The 25,183-nt window shown below is 33.7% G+C and overlaps 1 protein-coding gene across 4 annotated transcripts; it reads right to left on the bottom strand.

The window, feature by feature from the left end:
* Nucleotides 1–5,562: 5,562 nt before the first annotated feature.
* On the bottom strand, nt 5,563–17,870 carry LOC105345858 (uncharacterized). Of its 4 annotated transcripts, none has more exons than XM_034448772.2 (3): nt 17,491–17,647; nt 15,599–17,169; nt 5,563–5,913 (listed from the first exon to the last, which is right to left on the bottom strand). In XM_034448772.2, the coding sequence occupies exons 2-3, from the start codon at nt 17,144–17,146 to the stop codon at nt 5,887–5,889; spliced, it is 1,575 nt and encodes a 524-aa protein (XP_034304663.2). In that variant the 5' UTR covers nt 17,147–17,169; nt 17,491–17,647; the 3' UTR covers nt 5,563–5,886. The 4 variants fall into 4 exon arrangements, with proteins under 4 accessions (XP_034304663.2, XP_065939028.1, XP_034304662.2 ...); XM_066082956.1 differs by lacking the exons at nt 5,563–5,913; nt 17,491–17,647 and adding exons at nt 15,214–15,438; nt 17,716–17,870; XM_034448771.2 differs by lacking the exon at nt 5,563–5,913 and adding an exon at nt 15,214–15,438 and having other exon boundaries at nt 17,539–17,669.
* Between the last annotated feature and the right edge of the window lie 7,313 nt (nt 17,871–25,183).

Below are 25,183 nucleotides of genomic sequence, written 5' to 3'. Positions count from 1 at the left end.
CTGTTTTCCCCCATCAGTGACTTGGATAGTTTAAAGAGTTGTTTGTTGTCCTTACCAGACTCTTCGATCTTTTGGGGAAAATAGTCCTGTTTTGTTTTATACAAGAGTTTTGCTGTCTTGGAGGATGTGTCCCTGAAAATTTGTCTATGAACCTCCAGTCTTGTCTAACGCCATAATCTTTCAGCTCTGCGTCTTGCGTTTTGCGTCACGGAGTTCTTCAAAGTACCACTTGGTGTTCGGTCGAAGTAACACAGATTTTTTCGTCAGTCGTGCATGTTTTTCTACAGCGTTATGAATCGTGGTATTGTAATGTTAAATAGAGCTAGCACTTTATTAACTTTTTCCATAAAAACATAACGCACTTCTTTTTTAAAGTGTAAATTTTGGAGTCCGTCATCAAAATATGTTTTAGGATGTAATAAGCAATGATTTTGCAAGTACTTTTAAGAAAATGGGTGCTCATTATGCATATACATGTATGTAATGATAGTTTAAATTAGAACGGCAGAATTAGAAATGGATAATTAGAAATTAAAGGTAGAAAAGGGTATTGGTATAGAATGTAATGTAACTTATTTATGTACTTTGGTACAGTGCAAGTTATAAATGTTTGAAATTAATGATTACTTCTCGTCATAATGGCTCATTCATAATTTTGCGACCCACGTTATTAATGGCATGCTGAATAGATATGACATGAAGGTTGTTTGGGTATCTATCATTTTTTTTTATATTTACGCACAGATCTTTAACATTTAGCTGGGGTAGAAAGACACAATATAATGCAAGTTAAGAGATTGTCAACACCAAAAAGCAAAAAAAAAAAAACTATTACTTTTGTTTGTTTCTAACAAAAAGGAAGGACTTTCCGACATCCCCTCTTACCTTTTTTCAATTTAAAATGTCAGGAATATTCATATTTATTTGTTTCCAAACTTTTCAACACATTAGTTTAACTATTTCCTAAATAAGAGCTAATGATAAATAAAACCGTCAACCATAAGTAATGCAATGTCAAAAAAAGATAACTCCAGAATTGTATAAAAAGATGTATTTTAATTTCGTTAAAAATATTCATAAAAAAATTATAAAAGTAAATACTTTTTTTCGGACCCAAGACTTGGTATGCTAGGAGTATTGATCCTATATACGTTTTAAAGCAGAGCGAGATAACTCGAACCATAATTTTTAAGTTGTCCTTTCCTCCGTAAACTATAAACCGAAAAGATTTTAAAAATCGGATGAAAAATTACAAGTTACAGCTAAAGGGCTCTATTGAACGTTGGCCACTGCAGAACCCTTATTTTTTAAAATAGTCTACTCGAAACTTGTCCGGTCTACAGACTTTGTGTGTCATTATACTGATGAAATGTTGTAACATTTACTTGAAAACTTTTGAGAAAATGAATGACGCGTGTTTTTTGTTTAACATTGAAACTCCCATAAACGATTTTCATCAACCTATAAAACCAGGAGTCAGTATATTTTAATGAAACTCGGAATGTATGTTCATTATTTTTATCTTAATAAAGTCTATACGTCATATAAACTTTTAAACGTCATTTGAATTTTTTTTGTTTTTTCATCCCCCGTTTTGTAAGGTTTTGGGCTTTACATCTCAAAAACGTTAATATAAAGAAACTTGTTTACGCTTATAATTTTGTACAAAAAAAACAAAATGGATTTATTTCTAAATTTTGGACGTTCTAACTCAAAGAATAAACAACAAATTCCGTTTTATTGAATTTTTACAATTTTCCTTCTAAAAACCAGAAGTACCAGAATCAGAAGACCAAAACCTTACATTCCATAGATTGATAATAGATTAGCTCTAAGACCATAGCTTAATAAAATCGATATTATATATAAATCACAATGACATAGAGTGAGTCATAATTGAAATATTGTTTTTTAGCTCATATGAGAACAATAATACTGATTAACTTAATCATACTAATGACAATCTCTTTACTGTTTGGTACACCATTTTTTATGACGGGAAACATAACATTGTGCCAAACAATTATATATTCATCAATTACCTGATATCCTGTCTTTTTAAAATCATATACATAAAATGTAGATTATTACTTTCTTGAGAATAATTCATAGTACTCAAGAATAGTAATAGGAAATAACACACACAAAAGGAAAACACTTCTATTTATTAGGAATATATTAGGAAAACGATTGAACTTTTCTTCTTAAGAATTACAATGCTCCAATGTGTGAGATAACACAAACGCAAGCATTCTCTGATAGCGTAGATTTTAATTGTTAAAACCATGACCCCCGGACCAATATTTGGGTTCAAGAGGGTTTAACATAGACTTATAGAGGGAAATTGCTTAAAGATCTTCTTAATGACTACAATGTTAAAATGTGTAGAATTACTATTCAAGCAATCTCTAACTATCAAAAGTTAAAAAAACCATTTTTTTTTTTGCACTTTAAAGAACTATATATGATAAGAGTTAAATTTGGCTCCCATAATTCGCTATTTTTTAAGTGTTTCGGGTACAATAAAATGTTAACTATTTTTTAGAAGAGTTGATATAAAATATATTTTTCATCTATTTATTTGATTTATTTGCACCCACTGGCAGTATATGACGTCAGAAGTGATGCCATTTCTATAATTCAATCAAAATCAGCCAAAAATTGACATTTTTCTTATCTATTTACGAATGAGAAATATAGAGCGCATGCTTGAACAAGGAAAATTTTTTTGTCACTTATTAGTCTTGGCTATATACATCTCTGATTAAAATATTTTATTTGTTCAAGAATGCGCTCTATGTTTTCGGAAGGAAAAACTGCTTAAAATGCATAAATGGCGAGAAAAGGTTGTCTTTACAATGTCATCTTTCTAAATTGCGGGCACTTGAACCAAAATGAATATCATGTAAATACATCACATACATATCTGTACTAAGAAAACAAAGAATGATAGTAAAATGATGATGTTCATTTTACGGGGCCATTTTAGGCCCTTATCATATATAGTCCTTTGTATAATTATTAGACTCTGGTTAGTATTCCATGACTTCCAATTAATGTAACGTTTAAAAAAAAGATAACTACAAAAGAACGACAAATTCATATATTAAGATAAATTAAGTAGTTTTTAGCTCAGCTAAGCTTAAAGCTCAAATGAGCTTTCTTAATCACATTTTGTCTGTCGTCTGTCTGGCCGTCTGTCTGTCCTTAAACTTTTCACATTTTCGACATCTTCTCATGAACTACTGAGTCAGTTTAAACCAAACATGGCACAAAGCATCCTCAGGGAAAAGGGAATTGAAAGTTATGAAAAAAAGGAGCACGCCTTTCTTAAGAGGGAGTTAACTACGAATAATTGAAAATTTTTGAGAAATTTTCAAAAATCTTCTCAAGAACCGTTTGGCCAGAAAAGATGAAACTTTTGTGGAAGTATCCTCAGGTAGTGTAGATTCAAAGTTGTGAAAATCATGACCCCATTGGAAGGGTGGGGCCACAATAGGGGTCGAATTTTACATAGGAATATATTGGCTAAAAAATTTTAAAATTTCCTTTTCAGAAACTAATAAGCCAAGAAAGCTGAATCATGTGTAGAACATCCTCAGCTAATGCAGATTTAAAGTTGTGAAAATCATGACACCCCATTTCGGGTGTAGGATGGGGCCACATTGGGGGTCGAGTTTTTAAATAGGAATATATAGAGTATATCTTTAAAAAATCTTCTTCTAGAAACCAATTCTTCAGAAATGCTGAAAATTGTGTGGAAGCATTCTCAGGTGGTGTAAACTCAAAGTTGTGAAAATCATGACCCCCGGGATAGGGTGGAACCACAATGGGGGTCGATTTTTTTTACATAGGAATGCATAGACTAAATCTTAAAAAATCTCCTCAGAAACTTATTAGCTTGTATGACAGCATGCTCAGGTAGTTTAGATCTAAAGTTGTGAACATCATAACCCCAAGGAGTAGGGTGGGGCCACAGTGGGGGGGTGTCGAATTTTTACATAGGATTATATAAAATAAATCTTTAAAAATCGTCTTCTAAGAAACTTATTACCTAGGAAATCTTATAGTTGTGTGGAAGCATCTTCATGTAATGTATATTCAAAATTGTGAAAATCATTACCTCTGGGGGAACACAGTTGGGGGTCGAATTTTTTACATAGGATTTTATACTTTTAGACTTAATATTTAAAAAATCTCTTTCTCAGAAACTTTTCAGCTGGGTGATTCTTTAAATTTGTGTAGACTTTGGCCCCTGGACAATTCTTGGGCGTCACAAGGGGTTTAAAGTTTGATGTAGGTTTATATCCAAATACATAAACAATTATGTAGGATCTTTTTGAGAACTGCAATGCTCAGCATGTGTTAAAAGGGTAAAGTTTAGGTCTTTCCTCCTTTCGGAAGTACTCGGGACACCTCGCACAATTTTTTAACGTTATCATCAGGGGTACATTCATGCAAAACTCCCGTAGAGTTTCTATTTGTTGGTAATATATTGAAACCTGAAGCGTTAGAGGGGGCGTTTCAAAACAAATTATCTGAACTATTCTAGTGAATGGATGCAGTTTGAACGCAAAAGTATTTCTGATTATCGAGTTATTACGCAAAAAGTGGTGGAAGCCGAAACTTATGACAAAGTATAGTTTACATTTCTTACAATTTGTCCAAAAAATTATTCAAAGCATATGATCTACTGCGCTATGTTAATGATGTTGAAACGATTGAATAACCAGTTTAAGAGAAACTATTTCTTAAAGACTGCAACATTATTAGATTGGTCTAATACAATTTTACACGAAACACAGGGGTGTGTTTGTAATCATATGTAAATAGGATAAGCTTTTGTTGTATCATATGATTATAATTATTTAAGCGTTGATTAATAACCCTTGCAGTAAATAGTTTGCATTTTGCCCCCTGAATTTGGTATCAATATGTATTTAATTTGTTTCTTTACTTTAAAAAATAACAACTAATTTTTCGAATTTTAACCCCCTAGTTGACAATGCAGCTAAAATTGTATATAGGTCAAGTTTCTCTTGAACAGTATTTATCAAATACATCAGTGATCAGAATAATCATCTATAATATCTGATTTAAAAAAATGCTGAAGATAGGTCTTTTGAATGAAGCAAAGTCTTCAAGTAGAACTTGAGGTTACTTTAAAACAGGTTTTTTGTGCCATCCAAATTTACAAGATATGTAATTATTGATCTATGAAAGCATTAACTGAGCATTCAAAATGCGTTTAGTCAGTATGTATTGAATGCTGACTTGGGAGGGGGGGGGGGGGGGGTTGGCGTTGAAGCACTACACCCGATAATGGATGGTAGGGTTTACATATGATTTGATTTGCTGCTTTTAAGGCTGTTACTTTATTAAATATTTTTGGCTTCGTAAAGCAAAAGATGCGTTTAGTTTTATTTTTATAACCACGACCATCGAATCCTTAAATTTTCATTATATATTAACTCACAATGACATAAAGTCATCTCGTCATTTTAATTGAAATATTGTTTTTAGCTCATATGAGCACAATGATACTAAATAACTGAATCAAACTAATGACAATCTCTTTACTGATTGGTACACCATCTTTTATGACGGGAAACATAACAATTTGCCAAACAATTATATATTCATCAACTACCTGATATCCTGTCTTGTCAAAATCATATACATAACATTCTTTTTTACAACATCTAGATTATTACACTTCTATTTATTAAGAAAATAAGTAAAAGAATATATTCAACACTAGTAAAGGTTTAATGTAGTGAAAAATACTTTTAATACATATATTGTTTCGAATCCACTATCCTGCACGTAAAGTTCAAATCATCATGATAATCATAATGTTATCAATCGATGTTATCCATGTAACGTTTATGGTTTCGTTGAGTCTGTGCTTCCCTGTCAAATAAATATAAAAAGAACAGTCTATTATTTAGTGCAAGTTTACGTATTGTTATCGGTACGTATTGATCCTCTTGCTGTTACTTTTTTCTTAATAAATTTCAAACAGTTTGGTCCCAATTTATACCGTATATCAGGTTTTTTCCGCGTCATGTTTTTTCCGCGATTCAGAACCTAGAACGGTATATACAATTTACGCGAATCAAATTTTCACTATTTCAAAGTCATATGATAGTAAAAATATATAACAAGATTGTTTAACCCTGTGAAGTAAGAGGGTAAAAGTATCTAAATTGCCGCTCTTTATAATAAAAAATTCGAACAAACTATTTACACGATATCCTTAATGTTAAATGATAACCGATAATTATTTTCATAGACGCAAACAGTCATAGATGAATAGATCATGTACCGTTACATATACCAGTAGTTTAGTTTAATTAGACATCGGTTTACGAAAGAAAAGTGACCGTTTTAATTAGCTTGTTAATGGATTATTAAATAAACTTTGAGGCTTACATACATGTACCTATTATCCTGCGCTTGCCTCCGATCCCGCAATTTCTAATCTAACTTACTGAACAAAGTTCATTGTACTTTTACATACCTGTTTACTTCATAAGGAAAGAGAACTATATTTTAAGAACAACACTTTGTATCAAATTTACGCTGATATATTTTCCGTGATTCGGAAATCGTCGCAAACAAAGCGGAAATTGGATACACGCGGAAAAAACCTGATATACGGTAATACTTACCAAATGTGCTGAATTCCAATAACGAAGACTTTTTCACAAAGCTCAGATCGAGGCTCTAGGACTGGCGATTTTCTTTCGTCTTTGGTTTCATCCCCATCAGAACCATTAGGCAAAGCGGACGCATTCTCACCCTGTCCTTCACTCTTTGAGGCCAGACCTCGGCTCAGTAAACCAATGACGATGTCCTTATTTTCAGGCGTGATATCTATCCCATATTTCTTCAAAACCTGTTTTGGTTGTTCGTCATCTAGATTATGAGAACGTTTGCAGTTCGGATAAAAAGCACATCTTCCTGCAATAAACGAACAGACGTGAAGATGTGGACAATCTTTAGGTTTATTACAACCTTGGATATAGTTATAGAAACTACATATTGAAGTGATGGTGACACCTTTTCTATAATTCAGGTCAGTTATAAGACTTTTTACCTCCTCTGGATTCAGATGTTGCATATAGTGATGTTCCAGTGCTTGGCGATTGTGATCCGCGTTCAGATCATGCCCGAACTTGCAATTTTCAAAACTGCATTCTCTTATAAAATAAAATTTACAGACATGCAGATTGTCGCAGTCTCCTCTACAAGATTGAGACGAACTTGCATGCTTAATGCAAATCTGAATATTTGACTGTGTAACTACATCCGGATCTGATATTTCGCCTTCCTCCTTTTCATCACTTGGATACTCTTGAATTTCAAATATATCTTTATACACATTCAGAAATTTCCGAAATGATTCCTTTAGCTCAAAGTCCATTGTCAAAGGTTCAGCGCCAAGCTTATTTTCTAGCTCCTTTCTTTTTATCTTTCCAGCATTGTCAAGCGAAACAGTAAAAACCATAGCCGCTAAGTTGTCATTCTCTTTTCTACTGTTTTTAGACGGAGGCTCTATGAGCCTCCTCTATTGCTACCGGTCAGCTCACACGTGACGTCGATAGTGGATTTGATGGACACCACCTAGCGGCAAAAATTGCAATATTCGTTTGGGATTCATATTTCAATATTATTATTGAAATAAATATCATATTTGCAATAACAATAAATAGAACTATACATATTGCGATCAATAAACATAATTTCTCTCGAAAATTTTAGTCCATATGTCAAATTCGAAGTTAGTATGAATATGCATGAGTTTAAGAATAGCAATGGTGTGTAATTGTTTAGTGGCTATTCATAATTTTTATACAGCTTCCTGTCCGTGCCGTCAAATAATGAGGATTCCCCAAGAACCATCTTGTGTTGACCGAAATATTGAATACATGTAATTATGAGATTCAATGGATAAACACGGCGTGATTCTTAGTCAGTATCGTATATTACTTGAGCATTATCAATTAATCTCCTGCGGAGATTTATCTTTCTATGTATAGCTACACTCCCGCCCCCGGCATCGGTACAGTAAAATGATTATTCAACAAGTTGAACCACTGCTATGTGAACTTGAGTATTCCCCCAATTAAGTACAGACAACCGTGATCGTAGCATGGCACGTTTTAGTTTAGTTTAGTTTTAGTTTAGTTTTACTTGGCATGAATACTAAACCTACTATAAAGATAGTGAAACAAATAAATTAAACATCCAGATTACACCCTTTAACGCACCCCCACACACATTCAGTGTGTGCATAGGTAGAGTACCCAGGCCACGTGCTGTGAAGCTTGATTTACCCTGCATTGTCTGGCCAGCGCTGTCGATTTCAAAAGTAAGTTAGGAAGTCAGTGTGTTTTTGCAAGCTGATAAGAGAATTTCGCGTGAAAAAAGTGTAAAAACATTTGACAGAATGTACATGTATATGTTCGGGGTATTACAAGATCTACCGCGGTAGATTATTTTAGATTTAGCTTTAAAGAGATATTACAGCGAATTCTCTTCATCTTGGATATTTCCCTTTTTAAACATAGTTAAATAAAAGAATAGAAGTCGTGCATATACTAAAAGATTGAATTGTTTTACAGCAAAAAAAGCTCGCAATTGCGTGTTAGATTTTTCCCGAAATTCTAAATTTATATCTTTAAAATTTTGTCTACACCACAAGCAAAATCTGTACAAATTCGTAATATTTTCATCCATTGCAGAAAGTCACAACAAAATGTTTAAAGTTGATGCGCTAAGCTGTTAATCAAAAGGCTGAGCTAGCAATATTTACTTTTTGGACCGCCTGAAATGATTAAGTCAACGGTAATTTTGAGCAAAATTGAGCAAAATGAGCTGTAGCGTCTCTTATATATAAATATTTCATCTCCATAACTTTTTGAAACGCTCAAAAATATATTTGATCACTCTACAATCGAATCGTACATTCTGCAAGAGAAAAAGAACAACTATGTGAGATTGAGATCATGCATGTATTACCTACATGTAACATGAGGGTTTTTTAAGCATGAACGATTTTTTTCATATGAAAAAAGTTCACTGTTCAAAAGTTTTTATTGATTATATATCATAAATGTTAGTATATATTGTGAATCATTAGGTATAGTACTAACTAACAAAATATTTATTTGTTTGTAGTTTTTTTTGCATATTCCATAAAGGAGCATGAATATGTTAGCAAAGTAGTTTCTGTCCTGTAGTATTTAGTATTGCAAACACCTAATTAATTCTCTTAACCTTCTATACCTTAAAATTGGAAGAAGAAAAGCCATTATTATTCTTTGGAGTTGATTTTTATCAACTCTCCTATGCAGCTACTCTGGCAAACCGGAAGTGAACCTGTGTTTTGACCTAACCACAGATCATCATCGCTGACAAGACCTTGTTCTCGAAAATAATCGATAAATTCGATGTAATGCATTCTGAAGCATTAAATATTATTATAGTTAAATATTGCTTGGATCCATATAATTTTCCTGAAATATTTACATCACTGATACAAAGTTTGATGGAATTTATTCTTAATTACTCTTAAAATATTACGCAACATGATTCATATTATGTTTTCCTTGAATTCTTAAAATTGTCGGAAAAGTCCGAAAATTCATATTATGAAAATATGCGTTATTCAATTACCGATAAGAAACTACTTGGCATGAGAAATTACATATCGTTGATTTTGAGATAAATATTAATCGATGAAATCAACTCCCGTCGGTACTTCATTACTTGGAATTATTAGATTAATCTCCTCCGCAATGATGCCTCCGTCTCTCAGTACTTTCAGTACTTTGATTATATGGTGTTTCTGTCCAAAGATTTTTCTCCTTTATTTCCTCATCTTTGTTTTCGAAATTGCCCCTTGAATCCTGGTCTCTTGATTTATATTCCTTTAAATCTACCTTTCTATCATGTTCTAATTTGTGCCTGTGAGATATAGGACCAATATACTCTGATATTCTGTCACATTTGTTGCCGGCCTTGATACTTTTAGTGTTACTATGACGATCTGAATCTTGCCTATAATATGAAGGACCATCTTCCTGTAAGTTTCGTCTGTGCATGCTGACTAACCCATGTTTTCCAACCTTAATTTTACTTCTAGGTTCTTGCCTCTGATAGAAAAAATCCCCTTCACAATGACCTGACCTACCCTCTTGCGACATTCGACCACCTGTTCCTACCCTGTTTTGCATTCGTCCACTTGTACCTCTGAATTCAAATTTGGCAGAATTTTTTTTCGATCAACTCCCATTGTCTGTTTTCTCTGATATCTGGATTCGTTTCCATGAACTTTTCTAACTGATATCCCCTTACTCCTAGCTTCCTCTCTGTCTCTGTTAACATATGGATTATATCGACCATTGTCTCCGAAGAATCCTTGACGTCCGTGGTATTTATTTGACCTTGACCTTTCGTATCCACCAAGTCTGCGAGACTCTCTCAAACGGTTCATTTTCATTTCTCACAGGCTTAAAAAACAATGCTGTAACAATACAAAGCGATTAATGTGGTTAAATAAATCGAATACATTCAATTCATCACTAGTTACGTACCAGGTTCATGTTGAAGAAAAACGTTTTGTTAACATTTATTTAATTGACCTTGTGATCTAAATAAAAGATATGATACCTACACTATGTTGTAACTTTGTAAATTTCATATCAAAGAACTGATTGCTGTCAGCGATTTAGGATATTTGAATTAACCTATTTACTTTATAGAATCAAAGTACTGAAGTACTGACGGCAGTTGATTTTATCGATTATTATTTATTTTAAAATCAACAATATGTATTTTTGCATGCATGGCAAGTAAATTCATATAAGTATTTAAATTACGCAATTTTTTTATAATATGAATTCTCCTACAGGAAATTCGTGAAAATCCAATATCAATCATGGTGTGTAATATTCAAAGAATTAGTCCATCAAACTGCGTATCAGTAATCGAAATAGTTATGAGAAATTGTATGGATCCAAGCAAAATTTCACTCTAGTCTCGTTCAACCGGACTCTCAGCTGTATCCGTTAATCTCCGACAAGCAAGAGTGACTTTCTGCTTGTCGGAGATTTACGGAGACAGCCGAGCGTCTGGTTGAACGAGACTATATTGAACTCTGGTGTAGGAATACATAAAATGTACGACTTCAAAAAATATCTAAATTGTTCGTACCATTTAAAATCTGACTATTTACAAGGTATCTATAAATTGGTTTCCTTGAAAAACAATACTTAAGAACTCATTATATCGAATTTATTGATTAGAACTAAATGGTGTCAGCGGTGTTGATTTGTGCTTAGGTCCAAACACTGTTTCACTTTCGGTTTGCCCGAGTAACTGCATAGGAGAGTTGATTAAAATCAACTCCCAAAAATGACGTTTAAATGAATGTACAACTCTACACATTGTCAAAAAATTTTGTAAGCGTTTGACCAACCACCTTTGCTCTTTTTACTTGATTACCTTAAATATTAAACTCTTCTTGAATCAATTGAACAGACAACCACTTACGTTCCTTTATCAAATCCAAACATAGAAGTGATATATGGTAACCAAATGACTATTTATTTTAATGATTCCATGAAAAGGACTAAATATGGTTTTAGCCTAAAATGGCCCCCTAAAATGAACATTGTTATTTTACTGTTATTCTTTGTTTTATTTGTACAAATATACATTTGAAATATTTTCATTATTTTCATTTTGATTTAGGTGCCCACAATTTAAAAATATGACATCAAAAAATTTACCTTTTCCCGCCATTTTCTAATTTTTAGCATAAAACGGCTTGTTTTGAGGCAGTTTTTCTTTAAGGAAACATTGAGCGACTGCTTGAACAAACAAAATATGTTCACCAAAGATGTATCTCTCCAATACTTATAAGTGACAAAAAGTTCGTTCTTGTTCAAAGAGTTGCTCTATATTTCCCATTCGAAAAATGATACGAAAAATGTCAATTTTTGATTGATTTTAATTGAATTATAAAAATAGAGTCACTTCTGACGTCATAGACAGCCAGTGAGTGCATATAAATCAAATAAATAGGTGAAAAACATATTTCATGTCATCTCTTTATAAAATATCACAACAAATTAATGTACCTAAATCATTTTAAAAATAGCGAATTTTGGGGGCCAAATTTGACTAATATCATATATAGTTCTTTGATTAACAATCCTTTTGTGTGATCCTCTTTAACAATCTGCCAATTAGCTAAGGTTCATCTTAGAATGTATACCTTACTGAAAAAAAACCTTAAAGGTTTACAGAAAGGGCAGCTTCCTTTGCTCATATTGTAAGCTCACCTGAACCGAAGGTTTTGGCTTCATTTTTAAAACCACTGGGCCAAACAGTAAGAATATGGTGTCTGTCTTTAAAAAACTTCTTCTCAAGAACCACTGCATAAGAAATGCCTCCAATTTATACAAAATGTTGTAAATATATAGTGAAGATTCTTTATTGTCAAAATTGTAACCCCGAACCAAAACTGGCGCTCCAGGTAGGGTTTAAAATTAAACATAGAAATATATAGAAAAAAAAAGTTTTTAAAAATTCTTTTTCGAAAGAACCATTGCACCAGAAATGCCACGATATATACAAAGGGTTGTGTCTATAATAAAGATTATTAACTGTAAAAATCGGGACAACTGGAAAAAAACTAGGGCCCAAGGCGGGGTTTAAATTTTAACAAAGAAATTTATAGGTAATAAGTCTAAAATTCTTATAAAAAAACTAAAATTCATCAGATTTTATTTGTTTAAATACGCATGTATCTCTGGAAAATGTAAATTACAGATTGTTAAAATTGAGACTCCCCGGACTAATACGCGGGGTTCAAAGTTTAACATAGAAATATACATAGAAAATGTTTAAAAATCTTCTTCTCGAGAACTACGATGCTAAACAATGTAGTTTGTGAGATTACTATGCAAGGATCCACAAATAGTTTAGATTCTTTACTATTAAAGCCAACCATAAACCCAGGACCAATAAAAGGAGTTCAAAGTTTAAAAAGAGTTTTTGTCTGACCTGTGGAGCCTTCCTAAAATCAATAAGCTGTATTTATCCATGTGATCTTGGATCGTCCACCGTCCAATGTTTGCGACTAAAAAGTGATGAATAGAATTTTGAAAATCATTGAATAATTCTGGAGGAGTGGCTTTTCACGGTAATATAGGGCGGAAGGTAGCACGTTTCCTTATTTTTGAAGATGGGTGGGTGAGTGTCGGAATAGTTGACTCAAATAGAGTATCATGAGTATTTTTTTACGTTGCTGTTTTGCTCGTTCTGTTAGCTTTTCACTTTTCATACTATTCAGCATAAACAGTGTTATCAGACTAAGGAATTTCACTACCAAATAGTGTAATACTGTAGGAAACAGAACATTTAAGTGTTTTGTAAAAAAAACAATGAAAACACTTTAACTTGGATTATAAAGAGGTCTCTAAGCACATAGTAAATGCAAATTTTTCTAATTGGTTAAAGAAAACTTTGTAGACATCTTGGCGAATAGCTCATTAAAGCAGTATAATCCGTTAATAGAATGCATGGTATGTATATACTAGAGTCATACAAAACAAGACTATTATTACTTTGACAGATTTCATATAGCAGATAATTAATATATACAAGAAACATTAAAACACTAAGAACGCCTTCTAGTCCTACACCTTGTGAAATTTTAAACAAATTGAAATTTGCAGCAATACGAAACGAAACGATTGCCGTCATTATACCAGTATCTTATAATTCGCCATAATCTAGAGTCAATGTTAAGATTATGTAGTTTATAAAAAGACTATTATTACAAAATCTGTCAAACGCTTTTTCATTATCTAAAATGCACCAAAAATCTAAAGAACCTTCATCTACATGATATTACGTGATAACGTATTGCTTCTTTTTAAACATATAGCAAGCTGGTAAGATATTATAGTCACTTCTAAACCTGCCTACAAACTGTGTGGAAATGATACATTGGTGTTAGGGAAATCATCAACAATTCTTGATAGAATTATTTTTTTAAACAGTTTGCTCACTACAGATGTCAATGTAATACCTCTGTAATTTGTAGGATTATACATGTACTTATTTTATTTTTACCTTTAATACATAGATATGATTTTTTCCAAATTTAAAAATTTCAGGTGCGTTTTTCACTCAAAATAACATTAAAAGGTATCCATAATTTTTCAGTAAGGCTACGTCCACTGTATATTATGTGTTCGTTTGTGAGGAAGTCTGGTCCAGGGGCTTTGCCTTTGGAGAGATTTTCAGTCTGGTGTTGTTGTTTTTTTCTCCTCAACTCGTGATTAGTTTTTCTGATAGTTTCGATTCTTATCGATGCTTTCTACAAACTCATTTATATAGTGTCTAAAGTAATTTGTCGAATTTATCTGGATAGTACTTCCACTACTTTTTGCTTGATATTTCGATAATTATCAATACATTTGTGCTCAAAGCACTATCATCCACCTTTATGAAACCTTTATTATCCAGAGATTATCTGTTTTGAAACGCCCCCTATACCGCTTTAGGCTTCAATACACAGCCCAAAATAGAAAGTCTACGGGGATTTTTGCATTGCATCAATCATAAAATAGCCCGATGATAACGCTGACAAATTGTGCGATGTATTACGATTGAGTACCGAATTGTAAAAAGAAGTAAACATTCCAAATGATGAATAAACGTGAGAAATTTTTGTTCCTGACTTGTTTAAAGTGAAAAATGATCAAATAAATATATCTTGGATATTTTCCTTTTATCAATTTTAACTGTATTTCCTTCACAGGTATCTGTATTTTAATAAACAAGAGGCCCGCGGGCCAAATCACTCACCTGAACAATAAATTTTGTATCTGTTTGAATATGAAATTTTTTTTAAATCGGACCATCCTCTTTCCAGATTGGTAAATAACCCAGCACATTTTGAGTGCAATTGTGACAACAGTGATATTGATAATTCAAACTAATGACACCTTCTTTACCACTTGGCACAACATCTTTTTGTGACGGGGAACTATGATAATTTGTAAAAACTTATTATCTATCTATCACCAACTACTACCCCATATTCTATCTCTTTCTTTATAACATCAAAATTATTACTCTCTGGAGATCAATCAGCCTTCAAAAATATTAGAACGAAATGAGACAAAAAAAGGAAAAATACTTAAATTTATTTTTTTTAAAATATGTCGAAGAAATATTCAACACTAGTTAAAGTCTGAAGATTAAGAAAAGAGTCAGTGACTAATATTTCTGAAAGGTTTATTGTTCGAATCCATTATCCTGCACGTAAAGTTCAATTCATCTTGACCATTATAATATTTCCACTCGACGTTATCCATGTAACATTTATGGTTTCGTTGAGTCTGTGCTTCCCTGTCAAATAAATATGAAAAGCACAGTTTATTGTATAGTGTAAGTTTATTGTATAATGTAATTTTATTGTTCAAAGTCCAAACGGTACGCATTGATTCTACTGCTGTTACTTTTTTCTTAATAAATTTCAAACAGTTTGGTCCCCATTTATAATACTTACCAAACGTGCTGAATTCCAATAACGAAGAAGTTTTTCACATAGTTCAGATCGAGGTTCTAGGACTGACGATTTTCTTTCGTCTTTGGTGTCGTCCCTATCAGAACCATTAGGCGAAGCGGACCCATTCTCACCCTGTCCTTGACTCTTTGAAGCCAGACCTCGGCTCAGTAAACCAATGACGATGTCCTTATTTTCAGGCGTGATATCTATCCCATATTTCTTCAAAACCTGTTTTGGTTGCTCGTCTTCGAGATTATGAGAACGTTTGCAGTTCGGGTAAAAAGCACATCTTCCCGCAATAAACGAACAGACATGAAGATGTGGACAATCTTTAGGTTTATTACAACCTTGGATATAATTATAGAAACTGCATATTGAAGGAATAGTGACTCCCTTTCTATGATTCAGGTCGGTAAGAAGACCTTTTACCTGCTCTGGATTCAGATGTTGCATAAAGTGATGGGTCAGTGCTTGGCGATTGTGATCCGTGCTCAGATCATGCCCGAACTTGCAATTTTCAAAACTGCATTCTCTTATAAAATGAAATTTACAGACATGCAGATTGTCGCAGTCTCCTCTACAAGATTGAGATGAACTTGCATGCTTAATGCAAATCTGAATATTTGACCGTGTAACTACATCCGGATCTGATATTTCGCCTTCCTCCTTTTCATCACTTGGAGACTCTTGAATTTCAAATATATCTTTATATACATTCAGAAATTTCCGAAATGATTCCTTTGGCTCAAAGTCCATTGTCAAAGGTTCCGCGCCAAGCTTATTTTCTAGCTCCTTTCTTTTTAGCTTTCCAGCATTGTCAAGCAAAACAGTAAAAACCATGGCCGCTAAGTTGTCATTCTCTTTTCTACTGTTTTTATATGGTGTTACTGTCCAACGATTTGTGTTCTTAATTTCTTTATCTTTGTTTTCGAAATTGCACCTTGAATCTTGGTCTCTTGATTTATATTCTTTTAACTCTACCTTTCTATCATGTTCTAATTTGTGCCTGTGAGATAAAGGACCAATGTTCTCTAATATTCTGTCACATTTGTTGCCGGCCTTGATACTTTTAGTGTTACTATGACGATCTGAATCATGCCTATAATATGAAGGACCATCTTCCTGTAAGTTTCTTCTGTGCATGCTGACTAACCCATGTTTTCCAACCTTAGTTTTACCTCTGGGTTCTTGCCTCTGATAGAAAAAATCGCCTTCACGAGACCCCTGACCAGTCATGCTACCCTCTTGTGACATTCGACCATCTATTCCTTCCCTGTGTTGCATTCGTCCACTTGTGCCTCTGAATTCAAATTTGGCAGAATTTGGTCGATCAGCTCCCACTATCTGTTTTCTCTGAAATCTGGATTCATTTCCATGAACTGAACTGAGTGATATATCCTTATAACTAGCCTCCTCTCTGTCTCTCTTAACATATGGATTGTATCGACCCTTGTTTCTGGAGAATCCTTGACGCCCGGGGTATTTATTTGACCTTGACCTTTCATATCCACCAAGTCTGCCAGACTCTCTCAAACGGTTCATTTTCATTTCTTACAGGCTTAAAAACAATGCTGTAACAATACAAAGCAATTAATGTGGTTAAATAGATCTAAAATATTCAAAATATCACAAGTTACAGTACTAGTTTCGTTTTGAAAAAAAAAAACTTTACGTAAACATGCATATACTTTACCTTGAGATTTAAAAAAATGTTAATTTCATCATATTGTAAATGTCATATTAAAGAACTGATTTATTTCAACGATTTAGGATATTTGAATTAACCTATTTACTTTTATTTTAGAAAAAGTTAAAATGAATACAATTCTATACATTGTCAAAAACTTCTGTTATAGTTCGACCATCTACCGTTGCTATTTTTACTTCATTACCTTAAATATTAAACCCTTCTTGAATCACTTGAACAGACAACCACTTACTTTCCTCCTTTAAATCCTAGCAGAGTTGTGATATGGTAACCAAATGACTATTGATTTCAAGATTACATGAAATGCAACTTTCGCTTTGTTACTCTATTTTGTGAACCTAACCAGGAATTTCCCGATCATAAAAATAGTCATTATTTCCATAAATAATATACAGTCATACATACTCACGTTTCCTTTAAACTTTTACATTCAGTACATTATCTCTTTTTGATAAGATTGTAATCTGTGCGATCAAAGTCCGATAGAGTCCACCTTGTCAGTGGTTATATGAATAGAAATAAAATATAAACTTTTGAAAGCAATATCCATGGGAATTGTTGGTTCAAACCATCATCATAAGATAAGATATTCTTCATTTCCTCAAAATTAATGAGGAATATTGCAATTTCAAAAGATAAACTCATATAAAACTCATATTGAACTGAAGCAGAAAGAATTTATTTATGTACATATTTATACTTGTCTGTCTTTAGCTCATAAACAATAACACCCTTTCAAGAGTAGGATAGGTCTTTTATTACAATAAATGATAAATGACAATAAACAAACACAATCTAATGATTCACATATTGTTAAAGTTATATACATGTAAGAATACAGACAATTTATAATACAAATTGCCAAATCACAATGTTTGCACCTGATGACAATAGATGTGTAATCTACATGTAACATTGTATATTTGGCAAATAAAAAGAAGACCAAAACATTTTACAAACCCGGAAAAAATCTTAACAAGGGTCAATAAACACCCATTTTAACAAGCAAGGCGGTATTTGTAGTAATGAATATCAAGTAATTTAAGTGTACAAATATAGGCTTGCTTGTTAACCCCCCCCCCCCAATCATATTTATGATTAACAATTATAAATTACGGCAGTCGATAGCAAAGAAACATCTGTTTTATACAACGTAAAAACAACGATGTTTCCATTTTTTATACAATATATTTTCATAGCAATTCCATAGAAACAGCCCATAAAAAATAATTTTGGATCTTGATTTTCAAACATAAAATATTCGTTGATATTTTAGTATTTCTAAAATTAATGTTTAAATCCCATTTTCTCTGTCTTATGAAAAGGTTAAACAGCTTAAAACAAGGAGCATATTATGTTTGTAGCCCAATTACACAATGAAAACGTTTTACAGACAATTTTTATTAATTAAACTTGTACTAAAAAATTATTATTAACAATCTTTTTAGGGATCCTCTTTAACAATCAGCCAAAGTTTATTAGGGCTTAACACAAAAACTGAAAGTATGCACGTTACTAAAAAAAAGACATATCAGGGCTTACAGAAAGGACATTAAGCCATTGTTTTTCTTCCTGTGTCCATATTGTTTTGATAACGTGTTGATCCATAATGTTTTTATAACCATGCATTTTTTAATATTCTTTTTTGTTAAAAACTATATAACAATTATTAGAAGAAAAGAGTATCACACAATTTATAAAACTTAGCTTAGCTGTTTGTAACAAGTTCTTGGTTGCAATGTTTTTCTCAGTTACATGAACATCAAAGATGAACCTATAAATCTCACTGTGTAAAGAGTTTTGGTCTGACCTGTAGAACCTGCCTAAAAATTTTAAGCGGCATTTATCATTATTATACTTTCATGTTTAATACTGAAATCTGATTGGTCAAGACGCAGTTGATAATCCGTTCTATTATCCTCAGCAATAGCAACAGACCTGACAACGGATAACACAACGAATTGTTACATGCGTGTAAATTATGCACGTACGGTTAGACGTAGAATTCACGTCATTTCTACATAAAAGCAACTGAGTTTTCTTTAAAATGAAAACATTCAGTATAATAAAATAAATAGTGCCTGTTTGGAAAGGTAACAGTTGAATTTGACACCCCTCGGAAACCATTGTCAACTGACGCGAAGCGGAGGTTGACAATGGTGTTTCGGGGTGTCAATGTCAACTGTTACCCTTCAAAACAGGCACTATTTATATAATGTAACCTTGGATGGTCCACAATCTAATGTTTGTGATGCTAGAAAGTGACGGAGAATATTTAGAATATCTTATGGAGAAGTGTCTTTGTACATATTCAAGTAGTTGCATATTGGTGAGTGTCAGTGAGGACCATATTTTACAGGAGTAGCCCCGCGGGCATTTCAACGTTTAAACAACATTGATTCAACGTCAGGCATCTAAGTTGAATCAACGTTGAAAAAAGATTGCATATGAAAGTTGAGGCAACGTTGAAAATGTAACGTTGTTTCAACGTCAAAATTCAACGTTGATTCAACATAGAAATTGTGTTGAAATCTGGTTTAAAATATATAGATATGACAATGAAAATAAGTTAAAATCAAGTGATTTTTTGCAAAATGTTGTTTATAAACATATCTTCTTTTATTACGTTGTGCTGTTTTAAGTGTTTTGACGCTTTATTTAAAAAAATCCAAATGTATAAAGTCGGCCTTTATTTAAATCCTAGTAGTATTTGAGCATATCCTTCGCTGAACAACTTGTGTATAAAGTCCTCGTGAAAAAGTTGAACTTGGCATTTCAAAATGTTTTAAGTAAGGCTGTAGGAATACGATCACAAAGAAACCACGTACATTCCGCCAAATGGTAGTCATGCTTGTTTTCCATGACATGAAACAAAGGATGTCAACACAAAAGTGTAGAATCCACAGTATTCAGTTCATCATTTGCATTCTGCACACTGTTTTAAAAAATAACTCCCAAGATACTCCAGTGTAAAATATAAAACAGTCACAAATTAATAGTCCAAAATCCCGGCATTTTACTGAACATAAAATCTGTGTAGTGACTGCACGAGGTGTACCTAAGAACTGACTTTCTTTGTTTACCAATAGCGTCTTAAGCGGTCAAGCTGACATAGAGCAGCCTGGTAAATTGCATAACTCCCTAGATCAGCAGTGCTTGCAGTAGTGATGGGTCCGTGCATCCCCTTCTCACTGACCCAGTTAAAATGCAATAAACCACTTGCTGTACGCACAGCTCAATCTCAAATTTCTTGTATGAAAACAATCTTTTTAAAAATAAAAGTAAAACCTAAATTAAACAAATGATAAGACGGTTTAAATTTGAAAATATGTGTTCAGTTTCATTTATATATTAAAACGTTGTTTCAACGTTGAAAAGTGGTTGATGTCTTCAACGTTGAAAATAAGTTGGGTCTCCAAAGTGGAATCAACGTTGAGTTATGGTTTGGGTTTCAACGTTGAAACCTCAACGTTGATTCGACGTTGAATAATGGTTGATCAACCATTTCTCAACGTTGAAACAACGCTGTGTGCCCACTGGGTAGAGGGCGGAGGGTAGCATGTTTCCATATTTTTTTAAAAGACAGCTTGGTGAATGGGGTTGTTGACACCATGCAATATAGTATAATGAGTGGATTTTTTATCTTGCTGTTTTGCACACTCGTTCTGTTTCTCTATCACGTTTTATCTTGTTATAAAACAAGGCAGCCATCATAAACAGTGTTATCAGACTGAGGAAGCTCACTACCACATAGAGTAATACAGTAGAAAACAGAACATTAGTGTGTTTCGTTAAAAAAACCACTTTTACTTTGGTTATAATGAAGTTTTTTAGTACATTGAAAATGCATATTTTTCTACTTGGTTAAAAAAACTTTGTAGAGATCTTGGAGAATAGCTCATTAAAGCAGTTACATCCGTAAAATGGAATACCTGGTATGTAAATAATAGTTTCAAACAAAACAAGATCATAATTACTTTCAGTTGACAGATTTCAGATACCAGATAATTAATATATAAAAGAAACATAAAAGCACATAGGACTCTTTCTAGTCCTACGTACACCTTGTGAAATTTTAAATAAATCGGAATTTCCACCAAAAAACGACAGAAAACGGTTGCCGTCATAATACCAGTATTCTATAATTCGTCATAATCTAGTACCTGTAAACATCTTGGTGATAAAGATGTGTGATGATCCCGTCATCAGGTGGATCCTCCTTTCTCGGTTGTTTCAGTGCTGTCCACGACAACCCCCAGAGGTGCGCCGACTGGGGTGGTCAGCTCCCAGTCCGGGACCATCCAGCTATCCACTTGTGTACTGATCTTACATGCACAGCTCCACTATAATGGCCTGCCTTCACGTAGACCAGATCACAACGTCAGGTCGCTTGTTGGTGGATACTACCACCAATTGGGAATTGCATTCTGGTCTTCAGGTCAGCTCGCATTTGCCAGTCTCCTGCCGTGCCAAGAAGTCCTCTACCCTCCCCAGTGCCGCCATTCTTCTCCCTCTCTTCTGCTCTAGTGACTTTGAGCCGCTTGTCCTTTGATGTGGTCTCTTTCTGGCTTTCACGAGAGAGTCTGCAAGTACCGATAGTATCTGATCATGCCGCCATGTATACCGGCCTTTAGACAATGCTACGGAAAATGATGACACTATGTATTCTAAGTTTTCTTGTTTTCCACAGAGCTTGCAATTTGGGTCATCAGATAAACCCCATACTGTCATATTTGTTGAGCTTGGTAGCACGTCATATACCGATCTGAGAAGAAACACCAATCTGTTTGGCTCCATCGACAGTATGCCATTCCAGGTAATTTTCCACTGCCTTGCTGCTTCCCAGTTCATCCAGCTTCCTTGTTTCTTCATGTCTATTGCTTTTACCAGTCCTTCTCCATCACTCGGACTACCTTTTGCACTAGATTCCTTTGCACCCGTTTGTCTGCGGTTCCCCATCTGGTTGATGTTACTGTTCTCTGTCCTAGTCTCCCGACTGCTACATTTCCCATAATGTCTACTTGCTTCAGGCGTATCTCTGCTTCCATGACCGTTTCTTGAACAGACCACTTCCTGCCTGCTTCTAGATTCACCCTGGCTCCGCGCACCATCTTATCTTTACTGTCTCTTAGTGTCAGATGTTGTCGCACTTTGGTGACCTTGCATTCTTCGACGAGAGATGATAGCGGTTATTGCAGTTTAGTCCCTGAACTGTAGAGACCAACGCTCGTAAAGCACTGTGGTATTGGTAGCCATCGGCGAAGGAACTTTGTGTCAGGCGCTCCATGGTTTCTACCCTAGACATTGGTGTATCGTACACCTGCGAAGGCTACAAAATCCGAGGGAGTACTCCGTGCTATAGTATGCAGGTTTTGTATTTTCCTGGCAGTCCACTTTTGTCTATCGACTCCATCCACTGTTGTAGTTTTTCTTCAGTGTTAGTTGTGTTCTGTGTTCTTGTGTGCAATATTAAGATTATGCAGTTTATATTGCCAATAGGGATGTCAACAAGTACTCGACTATCACTCGCTCACGCCGATCATCGACTAAAAATTGCTAAGTCGATTACTCGTTATAGATTGAAGAAAAGAAATTGAAAACATTTTTTTCCTAACGCAGCAATTTTTGGGCTTCAAAAAAATAGGAGTTTTCTTTTCTAGGCATTTTTGATCATGATACACTCTGCTCCATCGAACGGGTGTCCTTAAAGACTTTTAAATGCGTTTGATTTATGATTTGCAGAGAGTTAATAACTTTTTTAGCTTAATGGAAAAATGAAAACATTTTTTTTTAAATTTTCATTTAAAACGGGATTTTTCGGTAAGAGTACGTCCACTGGATATCAGGTTTTCAATATCTGTTTGTCACCATGTACATAATATAACTGGGTCAATTTCACTTAGTCATCAAGTCGAACACATCTTTTATCACCCGTTTGTATTCTTCATAAGGAAGATTAATTGAAGGAAGAAAACATCCTACTTAACGAAGATTTTGTCTGCGTCATAGTCTATTTCAATTCCTATAACACTCGATCATTTACTTTCTTTTACTTCTCTTGCAGAGGATGGATCCAGTAGACTTTCGAAAAAGAAAAGCAATTTAAGAAAATTACCCAACGGTCAGAACTTTGGGAATAATCTTTTTTTATTGTGAACGTTATAAATCTAACATATTTCAAAACAGTTGATTTAAGAGTTTGAATTTAGGATTTTTATTTAGAAGAAACGTGTAATTAATTATTTTCATAGCAAACTTTTATGAAATATGTTGTATTCAACTTTGGAATCTATAAATAATTAACTACGTATCTGCAGGCATGAGTCTGTCGTTGCTTTCTCCAAAAGCATGAAAAATCGTTCTGTTTTTCTCACCATGTCTACCTTTTAGATTTACAAAGAACTGTTTATACAAAGTTTGTAAATAGTTAGAAAGAAACGCTATAATAACGCCTCGTTTGTACCCAGTGCGAGTGTACACGGTGCTATTGGCTCACTAAACGTTCATGCAGAGATGTACTGTTGGTGAATTTGGAATCCACCGCTGGGAGGATTTGGTTGCCATCAGTGATTTTTTGTAGGCATTGGTCTTCAGTGAATTTTTGTAGTCACTAATGGTTTTCAAAGCGTTGCCATAAGAACTACGAACGATCTTTTTGTCGAATTCAAACTAATGGTAGTCTTTGATTAAACTTGGTTACCAGACGTAACGATCTGAAAATATAAAACTGGGAAACGTAACATTTTTTACTGTTGGTGAATTTGGAATCCACCGCCGGGTGAATTTGGTTGCCATCAGTGATTTTTTGTAGGCATTGGTCTTCAGTGAATTTTTGTTAGTCACTAATGGTCTTTAAAGTGTTGCCATAAGAACTACGAACGATCTTTTTGTAGAATTCAAACTAATTGTGGTCTTTGATCAATATTGGTTATCAGTCGTAACGATCTGAACATATAAAACTGGAAAACGTAACATTTTTTACAATCCAAAAATAGTTTGAACTGTTTCCCTCTAAGACAGTTATATTTTAATGATTTATTTTTCCAAAAAAAAGAGAAGAATTGGGCATTACAAATAAAACTTTTATCCCGAGATTATTATATCTTATAATTTTTTATTAAACCCTCCTGTACCCCCCCCCCCCCCCCTCAAAAAAACAAAAACAAAAGACTTCATCACAATCAGCCTGTGAATTACGTTCCTGGTAGTCAGAAGCCGGATTTTATTTGTGGGTGGAATGAAACCAAAAAACGTTGTATCATTTACCGTGAATACAGATCTAAATCACCTTTTATTGATACAGATCAATTTACATAATCTTTAACGAATCAGGCCAAGTTTTTCAGGCAGACATTTTGTGTAAAATACTACTAAGGTTGGTTTTTTTTTTTTTTTGGCCTTATAAAAGCTTACGTTACATAACTCATCTCTTAGAAATAAATGCTTGCAAAGTGTACTAAAAGGGATTACCGAGGAATCATTGTTTGTGGGGGCCAATTTTCATGGATTGCTTAAATTTTACAGGTTCATAAGGACGTAATTTTGTGTTTTATCTTACGTCTGAAAATGTAGCATGACTTTGTAACCCTAATTTATTATTTCGAGGATGATGTTTATTCGAATATCACAATTATCATGAAAATTGAACCAACATGAAATCTAATGATTCCACAGTATTGACTGCAAAAATAAAAGAAAAGGAGAAAGCTCTATAGTTGATTTGATACCATGACTATATCCGATAATGATCAGCAAATCATAGCAAATCAAAGGGAATTTTATTCATCTAATCTAAATCAGACAAGTTTAGTCACTCACAGTGTATTAATTAGCCAAATACCAGAACTGTAGTACGAAATCAAGTCTGCAGATCAGGG

Source organism: Magallana gigas, chromosome 4 (genome assembly GCF_963853765.1).
Source record: "Magallana gigas chromosome 4, xbMagGiga1.1, whole genome shotgun sequence".
Lineage (NCBI taxonomy): Eukaryota > Metazoa > Mollusca > Bivalvia > Ostreida > Ostreidae > Magallana > Magallana gigas.
The sequence above is the reverse complement of the archived record's forward strand: the minus strand, read 5'-3'. Positions and strand labels throughout refer to the sequence as shown.

Coding starts and splice junctions, on each gene's coding strand:
- LOC105345858 (XM_066082956.1), bottom strand. CDS start 17,146: ATGAAAATGAACCGTTTGAGAGAGTCTGGCAGACTTGGTGGATATGAA. Junction 15,439..15,598: donor ATTGGAATTCAGCACGTTTG/GTAAGTATTATA, acceptor TTTATTTGACAG/GGAAGCACAGACTCAACGAA.